Source organism: Lutjanus erythropterus, chromosome 10, assembly GCF_056507025.1.
Source record: "Lutjanus erythropterus isolate fLutEry1 chromosome 10, fLutEry1.hap2, whole genome shotgun sequence".
Lineage (NCBI taxonomy): Eukaryota > Metazoa > Chordata > Actinopteri > Lutjaniformes > Lutjanidae > Lutjanus > Lutjanus erythropterus.
In genome coordinates, this window is record NC_139326.1 from 30,949,601 (window position 1) to 30,970,721 (window position 21,121).

A 21,121-nucleotide genomic window follows, 5' to 3' on the forward strand; every position below is an offset into this window, starting at 1 on the left:
ATTCCATTGTTACTTTGTTAGGTTTGTTATTAGACCATTACTATGTACAGTATCTCTGATTTAAAGGTCTAGTGTGTTAAATTTATGGGGATTTATTAGCAGAATGTGCCTGAAATGGAATATAATATTCATAAGTATGTTTTCATTAGTGTGTAATGACCTGAATGTAAGAACTGTTGTGTTTTCATTACCTTAAAATGAAAACACAACAATTCTTTCAGGTTTACTCTCGCAGTAGGCAGCCCAATAAATATGTGCAGTAGTGCTTCTCCTGCTGGCCCTGCTCCCGCTCGGCCCATACACTTCAAACTGTGATGACATCAGAGATGTTTAAATCACTTTGCTCAGCTCTAGGAAGGTTTTGCAGACAAAACATCCATGTATCAAAAAATTTATATTACAAAGACAGTTCGAGATATCCTGCCAACAGTCTCTTTTATAATGGTGGCTTATGGGGAAAATGCTTTTTCACTGCAATATCGCAAGTGTCCACTTTGAAAAAACTGGACGATCTCAGAGTTTCTCAAACTTTTTACACTGCATATCAGAAAAAACTGAGTTCTCTACTTACGTTCACTTCATTTTCAAAGCGGCTGCTCGAAATATTCTCATGATCTGCATTTCTCTGTATGCATAATGATTACATAGAAAAACTGATTTTAAAATCCATTTTGGCGATTTCATATTTTATTTAATTTCAGTCAAAATTTTGTTGTATTTGACAGTAGAATATGTTTTTAAATTAATTTATTTCATTTAAGAAAAAAATTCTGACATTCCTCCGTGTACCACTAAAGGAATCTAGTTCATTATACATCTACCTCTTCTATCGATGCCACCATGTTGCACCGCCATTTTTCTTTATAACGAACAAACAAAGATAACCTAGAATCAACCTTTTCCTTTTTTTTGTGAATTTTAGGGGCACTGTAGATTTTCATACATGCTTGGAAGGGGATGGAAAGATACAATCTGAGAGCTCATTGCTAGATGCCACTAAATCCTACACAATGGTCCTTTAAAAAAATGTATCTCTTATGCTTCGCAGAGGAAATCTACAGCAGTCCCACTGTTACTGATTTAGCTCAAGAAAAATACTGATTCAGTGTTTGTCTCCTTCATCTCCGCCCTGTGTCACTTCAGACCATCCCATCTCTGTTTGTTGGTTTGTTTATGTTTTCTCCCACCCTGCCTCTCTGGTGCTTCCACCCTCTGCCCGGTAATATTCCACTGCCAGTGAGCTCAGCTGGGTGGCATGGTGTGAGAGGTTGGGTGTGTGAAGGGTGCTACAGTTGTGTGTAGGCTGCGGCCCTCAGAGCGGGCGATGATATGCAGAATGGGTTTTGGAGAATTACAAATGTTCTCATGCAAATCCCTTTTTGGAAACATCCTCCCGGTGCCCTCACGCTGGTTTGTTGGGCTGAGGGGAAACAAACCTGCCATTATAAGCCAATGGAACTCTTCCACCCAAAGCAATATCCCCGCGTACACTTCTCTGTCGCCCAGTTCACATATTGCCCAGACTCCCAGTAGACCTTCATTGTTGAGGGCTGTGTGGGGTGTAGGGTGTTTCTCCTTCCTCCCCCTTCCACCCCTCCTCTTCCCCACCCTCATACTCATCCATCCTCCCATCCCCCAGGGACTTACCTGTCTGTTGCGTTCATCCATAATCCGCGTGATCTGAATCTTTTTCCTCCCCATCGTCCCCGTCTCTTTCTTTTTCTCCTCTTTCTAAAGAACTTTATGCTTTCTTCACTCTCCTCTTTCTTCTTCTTCTTTCTCTTCACTCTTCTGCTCTTTCTTTATCTTTTTTTCTGCTTTCTATTTGTTCCAATCAACTCAAAGATTCCAGCATCCGTACCTGCAAGAAAGAAATGGGGAGGGGGAGAGAGGGAGAGAGGGAGAGGATGAGCATTAAATGAAATGAAATATGGCAAAATACTGAGAGAAAAAATAATAAAAGTGGCATCATGGCAGCCACAAGGGAGGGTGAAGAAAGACAAAGAATCTGTCAACAATGTTGTGAGAACCGCTGTGTTTTTCACTGTCGATATCATGCAAATCAGTTTTTGCATTTTTTTCCCAGGCACCGACTATGAGAGGAGACAGCGCTGTCAGGATCTCGCTTCGTTCACAGAGAGTTTGACAGTGTTTTGGAAGTGCCGCTAACTTAAACGCTCTAATCACCAACACTGTAACATTACCTCCAGACTGAGAAATACATTTTGTTTCTTCCCACGAACTGCACTGTATTGACAGTGGAACTGCCAGACACAGATTTTTCTACTCTATCTGCAGCTCATCTCCAAAATGGCAGATGAGAGTCGCAGGATGGAATACAGATGTAAAAGCGAGCACAGTCTTGCCATGTTCTGGTAAAACAAAGCCAAAAACACAAAAGAAGAAGAAAAGAAAAAAAGGTGCCAAGAGTGATCTTTTGAAACATGGTAAAAGACCGTTTCTTAGAGACAGAAATCAAACAAAATTCCAAAATGAACTTAATCCAGCTGGAGACATTGCATGTCAATGGGTGCATCTGAGGAGCATCTGAATCAATGCACTTGTGTGTGTGCAGATGAGTGTGTGTGTGTGTGCAGACCAGTGTGTGTGCGCCCGTGTTGAGGCCAGCAGCTGATGAGCTGGACTGCATGTGCGAAGAAGAAAGCCGCGCTCCAAAAAGTTTGCGTGAGTGAGTGACTGTGTGTCCGTGTGAACGTGCACATGTGCGTGTGTACGAGTGCACACATGTGTGTGTTCTTGTGTTAGTTTGGCTAAGCCAGAGCTCCAGTGCATCTCTCCAGAGTGCTAAAGTAGGCCAACCCAATCTATCTCAGGGAGGAGCAGAAGAACTGTTGTTGTGTTTTCTTTTGACAGTAGAGGTGATAACGTCCCTCGTTATGCAAATGAGCATCCCATTATTTAAGCTCAGTGCAATGCAGGGGAGCTGTCAGCGCCGTCACATAAAAAAAAAAAAAAAAAAATCCTCCATCTACCCTGCCTTTTTTTCTCTACTTTCCCCTTCTTCTCTCTTCTCTCCTTTCTGAACCAGATTTCCGGCACCTGGCAGCACAAGCATCAGACATTGATGTGGAAGACGACACCGCTTCACCAAAAGACATGTCAGTCTCAGTCTCTCTCTCTATCACTCTCTCCCTCTCTCTTCTCTCACACACCCTTGCTCTCTTCCTCACTCTCTCATATTCTCTCCCGCACACATACATGCACATTGTAATGCACTTCCTTTCCCTCTTCTTTCCTTTTTTTTCTTATCTTCCCCCTAACCTGAATCCATGTATTTATTGAGTAACATGCATGAGAAAGCACAAGAAAGCTCCAAACCCCTGAGGTGAGCGCAGCACATTGCTATGCACTTGACCTCTTTGTGCGAGAGAGTAGGACACTGATAATGAAAGCGCGTAATAGGGACATCCAGGGATACTGTGGCTCTTAGTGACAGACCAAGGCCTGTAGTGGTAGTGCATAACTGTGGATCTTTTCATTTGTAACAGAAAACACAGGCTGTGTATGACCTGCATCAGTATCCTAATACTGATTTTTTACTTATTTTTTTAATACTGTATTTTTAAAGTATCGACTGTAGGGATGCAACTAACGATTATTTTACTATCAATTAATTTGGCAATCATTTTCTCTATACGTTGTTTTGTCCATAAAATGTCATAAAATAGTGAAAAATGTTGATCAGTGTTTCCCAAAGCCAAAGATGACGCTCTCAAAAGTCTTGGTTTGTCCACAACACAAAGATATTCTCTCCATTCCAATGATACATGCATTCAATCCTATTTGTGTCTAGATCTGACACAGAGCTCAACAATAAGGATTGCTCATTTTGTAAAAAATAAATAAATAATAATAATAATTAAAAATGTAATTATTTAACTGTTTGGATCAACTATTCATCATTAAAGCATTTTTTCATGCAAAAATGGCAGAAAATACTGTGTTTAGCCTCTCAAATTTGGAGATTTTCCACTTTTTTTTTTCCCATTTACTGTCATAATAAAGTTGTAGTTTGAAAAACAGGGATGGATATTTTCCACTATTTTCTGACATTTTATAAAAACTGCAGCCCCAGATTATACATGAAAATAAACTTTAGTCTTTGTTGTTATTTATTAACCACTAATAAATAAGCCGGTTTGTACCAGGCAAGTAAACACTGACTTCAGGGAAGTAGATTTCTGACCCACTTGACCGATCAGGCAAGTAAAAAAAAAAACACACATTAACATTGAATCCTCGGTGTATTTGACAGATATGGCAGTTCAATGTCATCAAAATGTTGAGAAGTAACTCGAATAAAGTAGGAAAATAGGTGTGAAATTAAGTTCTCTATTGGCAATGGTATCACTTTAAGGGTACCAGTCCTATGCGTGACTGTTTTAGTTTAGATAGGGCTAGTATGATGATGTAGGGTAGTGTATAGAGTGTGGGTAGGACTTGATAAGTACTCACTCCTTTTCAGACATGTACAGTTTATTTCTGCTGAATGTTTGCTGTTAAGTTCATTTGTTACTCTTGTTTTTCTGTGAGTTTTCTCCTTACTTGCATATTTTATCTTTCTTTTTATAACACATTCTAAATAAAATCCAATCTTATCTAATCAAATCTAATGTGGGCTTGCTGAGGCCATATGCATAACACTAACTGAGAAAATATATTCAATTTTTAAGGCATAACATCACATCGATTATTATGTATATTATTCTCTGCCAAAAACTTCCATCACACAAAGATGGAAAACAAAGTGAGACAATACAATATGAACAATGATGAAATGCATGACAAAAAACTTCCTGAGTTGATGGCTTGGAATACGCCCACTTATGGGAGAAATGAGATACAAACATAAATGCATCATTTGGCAGTTAGGACAACAGCCGGACTGCACCATCATAATAATAACAAGATCTAAAATAACTTTGTGGCAGCTCTGAAGAGGCTATCCAAAACATTTTAGCATTGCTCTGCGCAAACACACCCATCCATAGACAGAAAAACAAAGAGCTGCCCTCTGGAAGAAAACAAAGGAGGATGTTGTCAGACAAACTAGGATTACAAGCCAACACCAAGGCGCTTGGCACAAGACAGCCAGACAAGGATATCAATCAAGCCGGCGTACCTCAATCACAGGCTGACAGCATCATCCCCTCCCAGTCTTTGTACTCAACACTACCCAGCCCAGGCATCGCTCCAAACAAGGAGGCGTTACCTCTGTGATCCCTGCCTCCTGGCCTCCACCTCCTCCTCGTTCCTCCCACAGCCCGCTGAGCAGAGCTGAACCTCTCAATGTCAACAACCGCTGGGGCAACACCTTAGGCCTTACGTAACATTAACGCTAAGACTAAGCCCGTGTCCTGAACATTTAATCCCTGCTTTTGGCTCCCAGCGCCAGCCAACGCTCCCTGAGGTGAGGCTCTGCTGCCGCTTAGCCCCGTGTCGGTGCCTCCCCGCCTCAGCCCACCCCCCTTCGCTATCCCTTCTCACTATTGCCTCCTCTTCCTCCTCCTACACACAAGTTCCCTTCCCTCCATCCCCATCTTCTCCTCGCCACCACCCCCTCCACTTCTCCTCACACCCGCCCCCGTCCCATATGAGTGCCAAGGCAGCTCCTGGATAAGAACTGAGCACCCACCTCCTCATCGGGCTCCCTTCCCTCTCCCTTTCTGTCTCCTTCCTCCCTCGTGGTGGATGGAGCATCACTTAACTTAACAGATTACCACTGAATCACTCAATCCAATTTAGCCTCATGACGCCAAGACAGTGAAACGGAGGGAAATGCAGGAAACAAGCACTGCTTAGTGAGCGTGGTCAAGTGGCTCAGGACAGTAATCCTCAGCGGGAATTTTTCGCAGGGGACCGTCACTGACACCTGACCTTGAGAGGGCAAATGAGGTGAGAAAGAAACAAGAGGGAAGATGAAGACACACAGAGCGAGACAGAAGAAAGAACTAACAAGCTTGTGCACATTAAGCCAATTTACTAATCCCAAAGTAAGGCGTAGGGGAAGAGGGAATGAGCTGCGGAGAAGGAAGAATACACAAAAGCGTTTCTTTATCTTCTCCGTGGAGTCTGACTAATGGTATGTCTGCGTTCACACCAGGCTGGAAGGAGGCCGGAGCTGGAGCCCGCTTAGGTCAGAGAGCGCACTGGCACCCAGCAGAAAGAAGGGTTGCTCCTCTGCTTGTTTTATATCCTGGGTCCCAACTCTCTGTGCTTTGAGTTGGAGAGGTGACAATGAAAAGAGAAGGAAGGGTGGAAGAGAGAGGAAAACAGAGAGAAGAGAAGGGAAATGGAGTGAAGCATAAAGAGGGATCTTTTTGAACAGGCACCAGGCCTCTCCAGGGGGAGGGGAAGAGCTGTATCCACGACCCTCCCATCTGTTAAGCAGACGGACGGAGAGAGAGAGGGAGGGAGGGATGAAGGTTGGGGGGAGGATGGAGAGGGAGAGATGAAGAGGGAGCAGCGATTCAGCACATAGATCTAATGAGCATTCTCCCTCTCTGTGTGTCTCAGAAGTGGAGCTGAGAGGACGATGAGAACATATACACTCAGTGCACCACAAGGCTTGATTCTAGGTCGCCTCTCTCCCAAGTGTTTAGTCACTAAAAACTAATATACAGCACATGGCGCTTTTTCACATTCTAATAGACGGTCTGCAGGGTGCTTGTTAATGTGGCTTTGTTATTGAGGACAGACACCGAAGACGAGGCTGACAGAAAGAGGAACTTTACCTTGACTCATGCTTGGGACTAATTCGTCACTTTGAAAGACAGCTGCAGAGTTTTGTTTGCGAGTGAGGAGAAGGGAGAAGGCATTAATCCGAGTTCCAAGAACAAAAGTTGCTATCAGATTATTTCTGCATTCAGAGAATTGTGTCGTAAAATGAAACTGGTGTGCCTATGAATGCAGTGTGCGCAAATTTCTGCTGATGCCGATGTTCTCGAATCCTAATTCTACACATGTTATAGCAAATTGGGGAAGGTGATTTATCATGACAGGATTGGTGATGTTTTTCCAAGAAACCCCACCTCGGCAGCGTAGCCTCCGCTCATGGTACATCTGCAACACATTTGGTAATAGCATGTGTCCTGAAGAAGAAGAAAAAATACTGTATATAACGCCAGTATCCCCTATCCTCCTAGGAAATGTGGTTGTGAGGATTTGAAATAACATATTACACTGCAGTAAGTAAACCTTTTAGGAGGTGTATGGTACATTAAATAAACGCTCTCTCTTTTTAAATAAACTCCCATTTCCTTGAAGAGGAGGACGAAAAAAAAGGCGCTTTAATATGGTTTTCCAAATACAATCTGAATGTCAGTACACACTCGCAGTGCTCCATTTTTTACTTGCGCATTTCTGTCATGAAGAAGATTTTTTTTTTTCCTCGAGAACATTGAAGTTTTTTTTCCACGTGTAGATTTTTGGTGTTTTTGATGCTGCTATATTTGCGCGTGCCGGCATAAACGTGTGTTTGTGGGTGCGTTTATGTGTGTTTGTGCTTTATTTGGAAATAGTGGTACACAGCACTTTATCTCCTGTCAGGATGGATGGAGATATAGCAGCAGAAATGAGAGGAGGGGAAGGATCAGGCAAAGGAGCGAGTCGATGGCCAGGCAGGATGGGAACAGAAAAAAATGTGTATCAGGTCTCATTGTGCCTCTAATGTCATTACAGGCAGTGACTCCTCTATGTGGCACGCTGCACTACCCATCTGTCAGAGCGAGATAGGCAGGGTGACGAATGGCTATCACTGCTACTTCCCTCAACCCCCACCACCCCCACCCCCCCCACACTCTAATGTCTGTATCTTTTTCAAGTGCTGGGGGAGAAGAGTGACCTAAACCTGGGCGGTAGCCCACGCGTAGGTGGGCCTCTATGGCTCTGAATCTCAGCAGATATTAGGGCTAATTTAACATGTTAGCGGCTAAAGAGATTAGCAACATGTACATCTGGGGATTAGAGTGATAGCGGTGGATCATCTTATAATGTGTTCATTCCTTTTTTTTCTTTTTTCTCCCAGTGAGCGTTCTAGCTAAACTTGAATTTGAGAGGCTGCAGTGTGTGTGTGTGTGTGTGTGTGTGTGTGTGTGTGTGTGTGTGTGTGTGTGTGTGTGTGTGTTCTTATGTGTGTGTTGGAGGATATGTCTTCACCTGTCTCTCTCTATTAGCTCATGATTTAGTCGGATCATTAGTGAGACAGAGACAGTTTCACATGTATTCTATTTTCAATCTCCATGTGCCTTTGAACTGAGACACCTGTCTATTGATGAGGAGGAAAGTGAGCCAATAGCCGCTGGTTGGCACAAGTTTTACACACTCTGTCAAGCACTCGTAAGTGTGATTGACATTATGGAACAAAGTATATTGTTATAAGTAGCAGCTCGAGCGCTATTAGACAAGCTCTCCCCAAACCCCAGTTCAACCAATTTCTCAACTTAAAAACTTCATACTTCAACTTTAAACTTAATTGATTTTCATATTAATGGGACCCAGCGCTGTTTCCCCTCTCATCCTTCTATCCAACAGCTCTGCCCCGGGGTCTTGGAGGACAGAAAGACAGGAAACACACACACACACACACACACACACACACACACACACACAGCTTGGAGGAAGGATGTGACATCAGCAGGCACAGACAATCAAAGGTGCCAAAGGTGCTTCCTTCCCTAAATCACTCTGTTCACTGAAAAGGGGAATCAAAATGCAATTGTCAATAGATATGCCAAAAAAAAAGAAATGTTTTCTGAAAATGACATACTATGTTGAGTTTCCTAAAATGCCGCTTTTGCTTTATATGGCCCACATACTTGTGTATTTATAAGAGAATTATTAATCAAAAAACAAAGAGTCTTAAACAATAGGGTAACATACATATTGTGAAAACAGCTGACTGGGAAACTGGGTTGAAAAAATAATTGTTCAAAATAAATCTTCACTGTGCAAAGCATTTGTTTCTGCCTACATAAATTCTACCAACTTTTAAATAAATGTAAGATTTTAAACTTTAAAAAACTGCATGAAAGTTATTTTGGGAAAATCCCTGTGATTAGAGGAGCACAATATAAGAGCATTAATTGGCATTAATATAAGTACTTTTTAAAAACTTTTTATTGCCAATTCTATTCAGCACATGAGCTGCAAAAACTTTCCTTTACAACGGCAATCAAACTGAAACAGTCAGTCGCTTCCAATGAAGAAAAAAATCACCTGTCTTAATATTTCTGATGAAAATCAAGCTCTAAAGAAATAAAAGGTGATTTGTCTAAAATTACTTATGATGTGTCAGCTTTTCATGTAAAATGCAAAGTAAAATTATACAAAATGCTTACAACATTAAATTTAGAGTTATTCTATCTGTCTAAATCAAGCAAGTATTGCTGATTTTATTTTCTTGTCACATTTAATATGATTCATTGAGGCTTGTATATTTAGATTAGACATTTTAATGTTTATGAAGAGTTTTGCCAACTGTAGTGTGACAGTATCAGGTAATAACAGGTGGGTAGAAGTGACGGTAGACGCATACGGAGCCCTGCCCTTCGTTTGGGCAGCTGCTGCGTCTCACTCAGCACCAGCAAACAGGGGCCTTGGGCCATCAGAGCTGCAACGGAGACAGGTAGCCATCCGTCAGAGCCAGTATGGAGACAGGTGAGAGCCGTCTTTCCATATCCCATTGCTGACTTCCCCAAGGACAAAATGACTTGACACAATGCGTCAACCCCCCTCTTTGAATGGAGGCCAAGGGCTATAAAGCCACAGCTGCTAGGCCAACGGCAGACGAGCAAGAGGGCACACATGAAAGCGTGGCGAAGCTACACAGACAGGGACGGGGAGGAAGAGGAGCTGTCGTGGTTAAAAAGGCATTCCCTGTCGATTGTCAGCAGCTTGGTGTTGTGACAGTGGCTTATAGCCATGAGCGATAAACAAATAAACTTAGAGGACCGCAATGACAAACTCACCACACACATACCCTTGTGCCAAGCTGGAAAAAATGGTATCAGAAAAAAAAGGAGAAGAGAAGAAAAAGCAGAAGCACAGGCGAGCCACAATTTGGAGAGGCCCCGGAAAGGCTGGAATGAATCACCATTTAGTGCATTCAGTCTTTCCATGGCATGAGCATAAGGAGGGGCAATGGACGCGCTCAAGTATAAAGAAGAGATAGAAAAGATGATATAAAGAAAAAAAGAATCAACCTAATAGAGGTGACACAGTGCAAGGTGGAAACAGAGTGAAGCTGGCCAGAAGGGGATAAAATAAGAAAGGTATTGAAATGGTTTTGAATATGGAAGTGGTGCACATTGTGGTAATATGCAGATCTGATGTTTTAACACAAATAGCTTCACTTAAGTTTCATTTTATCAACGCTGCCACAGTTGCTTTCACTTCTTCCTATCTCTGTCTCCCTCTCAGTCTCTTTCTCTCTTTCCAGTCATTGTAAAGTCATTCACAAAGCAGTGCCGCAGGTCATGTTTTCCAGTGCAAACCGCCACGCCGCAGGACCCAGGTGTAACCAACAGCTAACACGGGAACAGAAAATGAACACACATATGTACAGCAACGATCACACATTCACAAAGGTGCACAGATAACTAATTCCCTGCTTGTCTATTATGTTCATAAAACAAGCACAAAGAAAAAAAAACACGCAATGAACAATGAACCAATGTGGTGGAATTGCAGTATAAACCGTTCAATGAGTGTACCCAGCCCCCACAGGAACAGCCGGGAGTCATGTCACTAAGAACACAAAGCACTGACATATTCACCCAATTATGTTCCCTGCCGAGTATGACAATGTCTCAGGATGTTAGCAATGTTCTCCAGTGGGGGGAGAAGGGCAGAGAGTGTGTGTATGTGTGTGTGTTTTGAAACTGAGGCTGCAGCATGGTCCACGCTTACTTATGTTCACAGCAAACTTCCCAGTAGTCATCTGTGCCTTGACTCTCATGCTCCCACCCCCCTTCCCCCACATTACACTGTATTAACACCAAAAATCATGGTTAAGACGATCCACTGATGATTTCATCACCACCACCACCACCACCACCACCACCACCCCACACACACACCCCTTACTCTTTCTCTTTGCCACAGCATTCTAATCACCCTAATTAAAAGCTTTGTTCATTTAGAAATCTCTGATGACAATTTGTTTCACTCTACCCTACAGCAGTGGTGGCTGTGAAGAGAGGAGAATTAAATTTGATCTTCTGACAGCAATTATTAAATGCTCCCTCCTGGCCTCAATTAAGGCCCGCAGGCTAATGCTAACATGGCTAACCCTCATGCAACCACGAGATGCCGGCGCACTTCCTTTTTCTTCACCAGCTTCATTTTTGTCATCCTTCACAGCAAGTATGTGTGTGCGCGGGTGCATCTGTGCATGTCTGTCAGCTTGGTGGGTATGGAAATGGAAATGCCTGCTTGCTCATGGGTCATTATCTGTTTTGCATACTTGCTGATGGGAAGAGACAAATGAAATGATTTCCTTTTTTGGCTGTTTGTTGTAACTAAGTCAGCATGCGGCGATGGGCAGATCTACAGGGAAGTTGTGGAATTTACTATTTTCTCTTGTCTCGCCTAATCAGCACATTTCAGTCCACAATGATACTATGATGTCAAGTGATTATTTTTGAAGTTGTGGCCATAACAAGCAAGTAATGAAGCTGCTGAACACTGGTGATCTCATTTAGTTTGCTATAGGGTTGGGTAAAGGGCAGGATAGAGTATGGTAGGGTTAAGGTAGGGCAGGGTAGTAAAAGGTTGGGGAAGGGTAGGGTTAGGGTTGGGCAATGAAAGGGTAGGATAGGGGTACCTTACCCAGCCCTAGTTGTATAGGGTAGGGTAGTGGTAGGGTAGGGTTAGGGTGTGGTATGGTAGACTAGGATAGAGTAGTATAGGGTAGGGCAGGGTAAAGCGTAGGGTACAGCCACATTGCCCCCCTTTGAAATTGCCATTCCAGGCTGGAATTATTGTTTTTGTTCGCCTGTTAACTGATTACTCGGGTTAAGGGTTGAAGTTCATGGAATGACAAGTGTCTGTTAATGAGTTGTAAGATATCATTACTAATCTTTCAAAAGGAATAGATGTTTCAAACGGTTAAATTGAGCATAATGTTAACGGAGTCTGGCAGGCAGTGAGGCAGGCAGTCACTGAACACGGTGGGCTTTTGTTTTCAGGATAACAGGCTGAGCTTTACATTGACAGACAACTGACAGTTATAAACAGCTGATCAACTTACAGTGTAGCACTCGCCATCACTTGCTTGTCCAATTGTAATGTTGCGCTCAACTTACAGGGAAACTGCCTGAGTTTCGAGTCTGGAGAGGCTGAGGCGGGGGCAGAAACAACTTGCTTCAATCATAGATCATATATTAAATAGGGATTCAACCTATTTAATATACTGTGTATGACTTCAACCCCCTACTTGGACTGCAGTTCAGTTCAATCTGTCTTCTCATCACTTGCAAAATGCTAAGGTGCTTTAGTTTATGTAGCATTAGGGCCATGATTGAGCCATGATTTCTTGCCGAACCAAAAAATCCTGGGTACTGAAATGGTGAAAAACAGTTTAATGGCACAATTAAGTACTACATAGTTCACAGTCTTTTCACATGTTTTCAGCAATTATTTTGTCACACGTATAATGTGTTTAGAAACACATCACTGAATTTCCTTTACACAGACTTTAACTTACATACATAATTATTAATAAAACAGACACTTGTCATAATTAGCATCACTCTGTATTGCACTGGGCACATGCACATGCCTTAAAGACACAAAACTAGCACTTAAAAAGCAAATAAACTACAAATTATAAACAGTTAACACTCTGAAGAACACTGTCTCTCCCTGTCGTTGTGACACTCCAACCGCATTACGTGTCATGGTCACAGCCTTGCTGAGCTGAAGTGAGAGCCACAGCACTGCTTTGAGTCTATGCACAGCGTGTGGGTAATTTGCAGAGAAGTAGAAGGTTGCACACTTCAACAAGGATGTCCTTCATAGATTCGACCTTCTATTTTTTTTTTTTTTTCTTCCTCCGGTCCCTGTGCTCTGCTAGGAAACCGAGTAACCTAGATCGTAGAGTAGGGAGAGAGGGACTGTGACAGAGAAAGAGAGGAGAGACAGAGGCAGAGAAGCAGTAGGACAGATTGAAGGGAGACGGAGTCAGAATTTGACACCCCACCACCCCACCCGACACAAAGATGAAAAAAAAAAAAAAAAACAGGATGATGTCAGGTTCGCTCCTCTTTTTTCTGGTTACCGCAAGCTGATTGTGCTGATTATTGGTGAGCATTGTTTCCCTGTTGACGCTGCGCATCATTAAACAGAGATTGTTCCACTGTTAGTGTTTGTTTAAGCAAGGCTGGTATAATGTTTCCAGGCACTTTCTCTTCACCACAGACACACACATACACACCCACACACACAATGCAAACTCGAGACACAAGTTATATGCCTATATATGCCTCTATACATTACTCCTGTGCTTTGTTTCGAGTCCTTCAAACATAAAGAAAGCAAATTAAATCAAGAAGAAATCTGTATTAAAAACTTTTCCAATGAAAAGTTATAGTGAAGTTATAATGAAAAAATTGGCATAACATATACACACGTCTTAGAAATGAGTCTTTTTCACATAGCCTGAACTACTCTCACAGTGCTTTACAGTTCCCAGAGGAGAGCTGGTGGTGGGGTGCATGAGGCGAAAGGTTGTATGGATTGTGGAGGGTGTGTTGCGGCATACGAGTACCTACAGATCAGCCTCTGTTTAGGGGAGTGGCCCCACCAAGGCCAGAGCCGGGCCAGACCGAGTCCAAGCCTCTCATTAGTCATCGGCTGGGTGCCGCGTTTCTTTTTGGAGTGGTTAAGGGGGAACCGGCGAGGGTCTGGCAGTTCCACTGTACTCCACTCCCAGCACCATCACAACCCGACCTCATCAAAGCGAGCGCTCGTAATTTGTCACAGAAAGCAGCCAATTAACATATGTTAAGGGAGGAGGGACGACGAGAAGAAGGGTGGAGAGGAGGGGAGGGCGAGTGAAAAAAGATAGCGTATGATTAAAGAGTCTGCACAGCTGCACAAAATCAAGATGGCAAAGAGAGGTTTGAAAGAGACCTCAGACCCAGTAATCTGATAAAGCTTACTGTTACTTAACCCCCATAAGCAAGACAGAACGGGAGAAGCAGAGAGGGGGAGAATGAAATAATAGAGACAAACAAATATTAAATTACTGCTGTGAAGCTACAAGCTTTGGCAGAGTGCCTCTGCTCTCAATATGTGGCTACAGTGAAGGCCACTGTATCACATGGAGATGACCCCTCTTGCCAAAGCACTACTGCTGTTTGACCACGCTCTATTTTTAGCTCAGCGCTCACCATTGTGCTTAACATAGTTCACAGTTGAGCTAAAATCTGCCAGGAATTTCTTTGTTTTTTTACACGTTTTTGGAAGAAAAAAAAAATTGAATGCCTGGTACACCACAACAATTTAGCTCCCTTTCTCATAAAACAAAATGTGTTTTTTTCATTTTTCATTTATTTTTCTGTCACAAAGTCTCAGACAAGTTGCTTACATTCTGACTTGTTTGTTTGCTTTCAAATTCTTGTTCCTCATGGTTGGTTTTTAACATGCTGCGTGTGGTTATTTATGCATGTGTGCACGCCTGTGTGCGACTGCATGCGCGCGTGTGTGCATTTATATGTCTGTTATTGTTGATGTTGTTGTTGTAGGAACATCTTGTGAAGTGAGTTGTGTGATATTTTGCCTTGTTGTTGGATACGGTGGCAGGCTGAATGCATTAGCCGTGCACGCCGGTGCCATTCTGTGTTCTGTTGTCTCTCAGCCACCTCTGCCTTGTCTCTCTTACAGCGACTGATCACACAGGCTGACAAGCAAGTTTGGGTCTTCGTCGTCTGCCGCGCCATCGTTCGCTACGTGGGCTCTGACTCTTTTCAGCGAGCAGAATAAGAGAGGTGGGGAGGAAGCTTTAAACAAATTTGAGTGATTTTTGGAATTGTACGTCAAGTCTTGGGGAAATCCCAACGAACAAAAAGGCAGCAAACTTGAACAACAATTCTGTAGTCTTAATACAGTTATATGAAAACATTGTTATTTTTGTTATTGTTATTATAATTATAGGGCTGCAACTAGTGATTATTTTCATTGTTGATTAAACTGGTGACTATTTTCTCAATTAATCGATTAATTATGTCTGTCACAATCTTGTCAGTTGAAAAATGGGTTCAAACATTTGGAGCACCTATTTGTCTTTCCTGTAACGATAATTTTCATTGTCAATCAATCGGTTGATCGTTTTGTCCACTAATTGATAAGTCATTTGTTCTGTAAAATGGCAGAAAATGTCCAAGATGACGTCCTCCAATGTCTAGTCGTGTAATCAACCCAGTGATATCGAGTTTACTGTCAGAGAGGAGAAACAAACAGAAAATATTCACATTTAAGAAGCTGAAATCTGAGAATTTTGACATTTTTCTTTTCTTAAAAAAATCACTCAAAGCGATTAATTGATTATCGAAATAGTTGGTGATCAGTTTTCGTTTCAGCTCTAATTATTATTACTGAATAAAAGTTATTTTGACTGAAATCAGAGATGAAAATGGACGGTAAAACCACAAATGGCCGTCCAAAAAGCATACCCTACACTATATATAAATCATGACTGTTTCTTTTTTCCTCCTCTTCCTCTCTCTTGCACTCTTATCCTTGCCATCAAGCATCAATCGTTATTTATTTATTTTTCCTATTTGGGAAGTAAAGGGCTAGAGTGGAGGAGCGGAGGAGTGAAGGAGTGGGGGATGGAGGGAGGGAGGGACGGCGGACAGAGGGGGCGGCGGCGAGTCGTGTTTGGTTCACAAGGCTTGCTCGCTGCTTGCTTGCTTGCTCGGTTGAATTTTTCTCTTCTTCTCTTCTCCTCTCTGTGTTGCGAGCTGAGCTGGTGGTTCAGTGAAGGACCTGGCTGCCTGGAGTTCCCCCCCTCCACTCAAATCCCTCTGCTGCGCGCACAGCTGCACCGTTCACATAACCTCGCCTGCCCCCTCCTACTCCCCCCCACCCCCACCTCCCCCCCACCCCCAGCTAATGATAGCAGAGCACGTCCCCTCCACAAGGCAACAGCTTTTTCCACTTCATGTACGTACACACAAACTTCGAGAGCATTGGACACACGCGCACGGGCCAGTGGGCACAACATATCTCCCTTCCCTTCATTTTTTCTCATATCGTTCAATTTCTTCCCCTTCTCTTCACCCTGAGAAAAATCCCCTACCCTTATGACCCAAGGAAGGCCTGAGAACGTCACCCCCCTCCACCCCCACCCACATACACAGACATACACACTGTAAACCCACCCCTCCAACTCCAAACTCCCCGGCTTTCTCCCTTCTGCACAGCAAGTGACCTGCATCACAGCTGTGTGTGGGAATTTGTTCGGGTGTGTGTTTTTGTAGGAGTGTGTGAATGCATGTATTTGCACATACCTGCTCACGTCAACGCTCACACCACGTATGCTGCGACTACATTGCTGCGTAACTGCATGTGTTATACATTTACTTGTGTACATATTTCTATTGTGTGTATGTGTAAGCGGAGGAAGGGGGGGGGGGTTGAGGGCAGCTCTGGGCTGCTGCTGCGCCTACTGTGCATTATCCCAAATAAACAACTCATTACACGTGTACTTAACCAAGGGGAGCTGGCGAGCAGTGGAAGCTAATCCCTGTTATCGTTCCCAGCGTTTCTCTTCCGATTAGGCTACAGGGAAGAAGAAGAGGAGCCCAAGAAGGTAGGCTGGAGGAGTGAGGAGGAGGAGGCGAGAGAGAGAAGAAAGAACAGCATTTGAGTCAACTTCCCACAAGTGCCTTTCTTACTTATAGTATCCCTCCTCACTCTGTCTTTCTCTCCCGCTACCCTCTTGCCTTCTCTCCTTCCTTTTCCCTGTGGATTTTTGCTCTGCTCTTCCTTGTTTTCGACCATCTCTCAGAACTGGGTCATCGACAGACTGTGCGGCAGCATTTTGAAGAACATGGGAGGGAGGAAAAAAAAAAAAAAAGCATGTTCTTTCTATGAGAACAATCCGAGGCTTCTTTAACAAGTAGCCCGCTTATCAAATTAAGCTGTCAAAAGCACATTAATAACAGGCAGCACAATTTCCTTCACAGAGAGAGGGAGAAAAAAAACACATTGGAGGAAAAAAAGAGAATGATTTCTCTTTCACCATGTAAAGAGACAGTCCACCAAGGGCAGTAAAGCTTTTCAAAGATTTCTCTCTATATATTTCTCTCTTTCTGTCCCACTCCCAATATGATTACAGTGCCCCTATTACGAGGGGCCAAGATTTAAAGTGCCACTCATTTAGAGCAGGGATGATGCTCATGTTAAATAGAATTACAGGCTTAACATACACTGTTTTTCCACTTTCTACTACATAGACTCAACCACTTGTGCTGGATGACAGTTAAACAGATAAAAGAGAATCTCAGGGGGACAACGTGGATCCAAGACCAAATAATTAGATGGTTTGATAGAGGAATATAATGCCAGAGTAAGGGATAACATAATTGAGATATTAAACAATAGTTTGACCCTGGATATTCTGAATCTTTGCTGAAATAAACATGGCTCAACAATAGAGACTGCCCACTTGTAAGTAAAATGCTATATCGAGCAAGTAAACCTGGAAACTGGAAAAAAAAAAAGAAATAAAGAAAAGCGGCATAAAGAATTAAACTATTTTGATTATTGGTCATTTTTCATGCAAAAAGTCACAGACACAAGATGAGACACAAAGACAACTTAAAACAGACTTTCGAAAGAAAAAAAAAAAACACTGCCATTGAAGCCTAAAAAGATGTAGAAGTTTAAATAAGGCTATAATAAATCAATTCATCTCTCAAACCTAACATTATTCATCAGTAATCCTTCAGTTTGTTCACACGTTTTTTTGTTTTTTTTTTATTTAGGGCTCCCTCATTCCAAAACTCTCATTACCCTCAGAAATGTGAAGCCATATCATCGTGTAAGAAAGTGAGAGCAGAATGTGAGGGAAACAGAGTATGGCAGTGAGGCAAAGAGAGAAAGTTAACACTCTCAGTGCTGTTCACATGGCATATGCCTGAGATGCAGAAATGAAATTAACAAGACACCTCGGCGTACAGATGGCAGAGAGGAGAGAAAACCACCCTATGACCTTACACTCACAGACTAAGTGTCTAAAAAACACACTTCTCATTTTGAAGACATTCTATTGTATTGCCATCTTGACAGACACTCCTCCTGAAGCCTTATTCTCTTTATAAAAACATATTAACTAATCCGTACTTTGCAACATCTGACAGTGTCAGCCAGGCTGCTCGTACTGGACAGCGAGCCCGTGTTGTGTTTTACTCCAGAGACTGATTTTCTCACACCCTCAATTTGAGTCCCATCCCGTTTTGCTCGCATCCCCAAGGGGGCTGCTCCGCTGTGGCCTGGAGTGGGCCGGCGGTGGATGGATGTGACGTGTAGGCACTGGGACTCTGCTGGAGGGAGGCTGGAGCCACGACAGGTATCCCCCGCACTTCCTCGGCTATTTATAAAACCATGAGTCCAGCACAGGGCCAAAAATAAGACGGAGGCCATTTTTATCCCAAATAATAAAGGCGGCTCACTCCTTTTACTCGCAGACTTTACTGCTCTCTCTCTCGCTCTCTCTCTCTCTCTCTCTCACACACACACACACCAGGAGCAGAAAAATATCCATCCATACTAGAGCTGCAATGATTAGTCATTGAACTATTAAATTAATCACCAACTATTTCAATAATCGATCACTTCAGTCATTTCTTTTTTAAAGAAAATTAATGAAATAGATTAATGAAACAGGGTTAGGGTTCGAAAAAATGTCGATCAGTGTTTCCCATAGTGACAATGATGTCCTCAAATGCCTTGTTTTGCCCACAATCCAAAGACAATACAGTTTACTATCACTGAGGAGTAAAGAAAAAAAAACATTTATCTTTCGTTATTGTTTTACAAGAAAATAAAATTCTCTGATTTCAGCTTCTCAAATGTGAATATTTTCTGGTTTCTTTGGTCCTCTGTGACAGTAAATTGAATGACCTTAGGGTTGGGGGCAAAACAAGAGAATTGAGGACGTCATCTTGGTATTTCTCATCATTTTCTGACATTTTATAGACCAAACAACTAATCAATTAATCAAAAAAAAGATCAACAGATTAATTAACAATGAAAATAATTCTTAGTTGCAGCCCTACTTGTTTGGTCCAGAAAATATCCCAGGCCAAGCTGACGTCCTCGAATGTCCTGTTCTGTGCCACAACCCAAAGATAATTCAGTTTGCTGTCACAGAGGAGTCGAGAAACCAAAACATATTTACACTGGAGAAACTGAAATCAGAAAATTTAGACACGCTTTTCTTAAAAACTAACTCAAACCGAATAATCGACAATCAAAATAGCTGGTACTCGACAGCTAATCAACAAATTGTTGCAGCTCTAAAAATATCCATCCACCCCACACAAAAATTAACAACAGATACCAACAAAGTGAAAAACTCCTCACTAGACAATGAAACCGTCTCTGTCCTCCTATTGAGCATGCTCAAACGTGCACATCCACACACACACACGCACAGCAGACAAAAGTCAATATCAAGGCTGAGCTATTTCTGTAGAGAGCACTATTTAGGAAGTGTGGGCTGGGTGCCAGTATTCTCCTCAGTATCGTCTGGGCGTCATTGCACTGCTGCTGTTATACAAACTCACCTCTTTCCTCTCCCTCACCCTCTCCTCACCCTTTCCACCCAACCCCTTGTTCCATTGTCAGTGCTTTCTTTCCCTCTCCATCTCTCTATCTCTCCCTCTGTTTCTCTTCTACACACACACACACACACACACACACACACACACACACAAGGTTATTTGTTTTTCCACTGGGTCGAACCACAGTGCCAGGTGAAAGCATCTATTGGCAGGATAAAGAGAGTGGCTGGTGTGAGATCACAAGGCCCCACTCTGCCCAGCAAACCTTGAAGTGAAGCGCCGGGCTGGAGTTTCAAACAAAGTGCCCCCTCATTCATTATACATGCAACTGCACTGAAAATCTCCTTCCGCAACACCATCTCTTCTCCTCTCCCTCTTTCTCTTCCTCCCTCTCTCCTCACATCGTCCCTCTCCCCCCTTTTTTCTCTCGTTTTTTCCAGACAGAGCATCCATAAAGTATGAATAAAATTAATGACATCACGAGCTGCACTTTGGAAGAGCCACTGCAGGAAAAAGCCATACATCACGGGGCAGAAGGAGCCAGGACGAAAGAGATGTAGAAAAAATTGACAGAGTGAGAGAAAAGGGTTATGCATGTGGAGGGGGGCGTTACTTCACCCGTCTCCACCCTCGGGGCATTTCATAGTGCTGATGTTATTGTGTGTTATTAAGTTTGATTTCAGATGCACTTAGGTTGAAATGTTAATTTTATTCTTTTCAAGTGTATTCCTGTAGCACAGGGTTCAATGTTACAGTGCTTTTTTAGACTTGCCTGGCCAGGCAAGTGGGTCAGTTTACTTGCACAAAGTCAATTTTTACTGACAAACTATTTTATTTATTAGAGGTTATCAAATCACCTCTAAAAGTTAAGACTAAAGTTATTTGTCATCTTTATTCTAGGGCTGCAATGTCTATAAAATGTTTTTCAGAGTCCATGGTGTCTCTAATTGTCTCATTTCGTGACTCAAATCCAAAGATATTCAGTTTAATATGATAATAAATGGAGAAAGTAAGGAAATGTCTATATTTGCTAGGCTGAAAACAGCATTTTCTACAATTTTTTGCATTAAAAATGCCTTAATAATTAATTACTTTAATTTATTAGTGGTTATCAAACAAAAACAAAGTCTAAAGTTAATTTAACCTGGGGAAGCAATGTCTATAAAATGCCCAAAGTCCAAGGTGTCTCTAATAATATCGTTTTATGAGACTTAAATCCAAACATATTCAGTTTATGATATCTATGATAATAAACAAAAAAAAGTGGGAAAATGTCCATATTTGATTATTTCATTTGCCATTTTCGC

At 42.4% G+C, this 21,121-nt stretch overlaps 1 protein-coding gene across 11 annotated transcripts in view; it reads right to left on the minus strand.

Annotated features, from left to right (window-relative positions):
• The window catches only part of mef2cb (myocyte enhancer factor 2cb), a 105,466-nt gene that overhangs the window by 59,161 nt on the left and 25,184 nt on the right, over positions 1-21,121 (minus strand). For all 11 annotated transcript variants that reach the window (XM_084729030.1, XM_084729028.1, XM_084729025.1 and 8 more), the window contains one exon: positions 1,648-1,861. In XM_084729030.1, coding sequence (XP_084585156.1) covers positions 1,648-1,701 — 54 coding nt within the window. In that variant the 5' untranslated portion in view covers positions 1,702-1,861. The remainder of the gene's footprint in view (positions 1-1,647; positions 1,862-21,121) is intronic.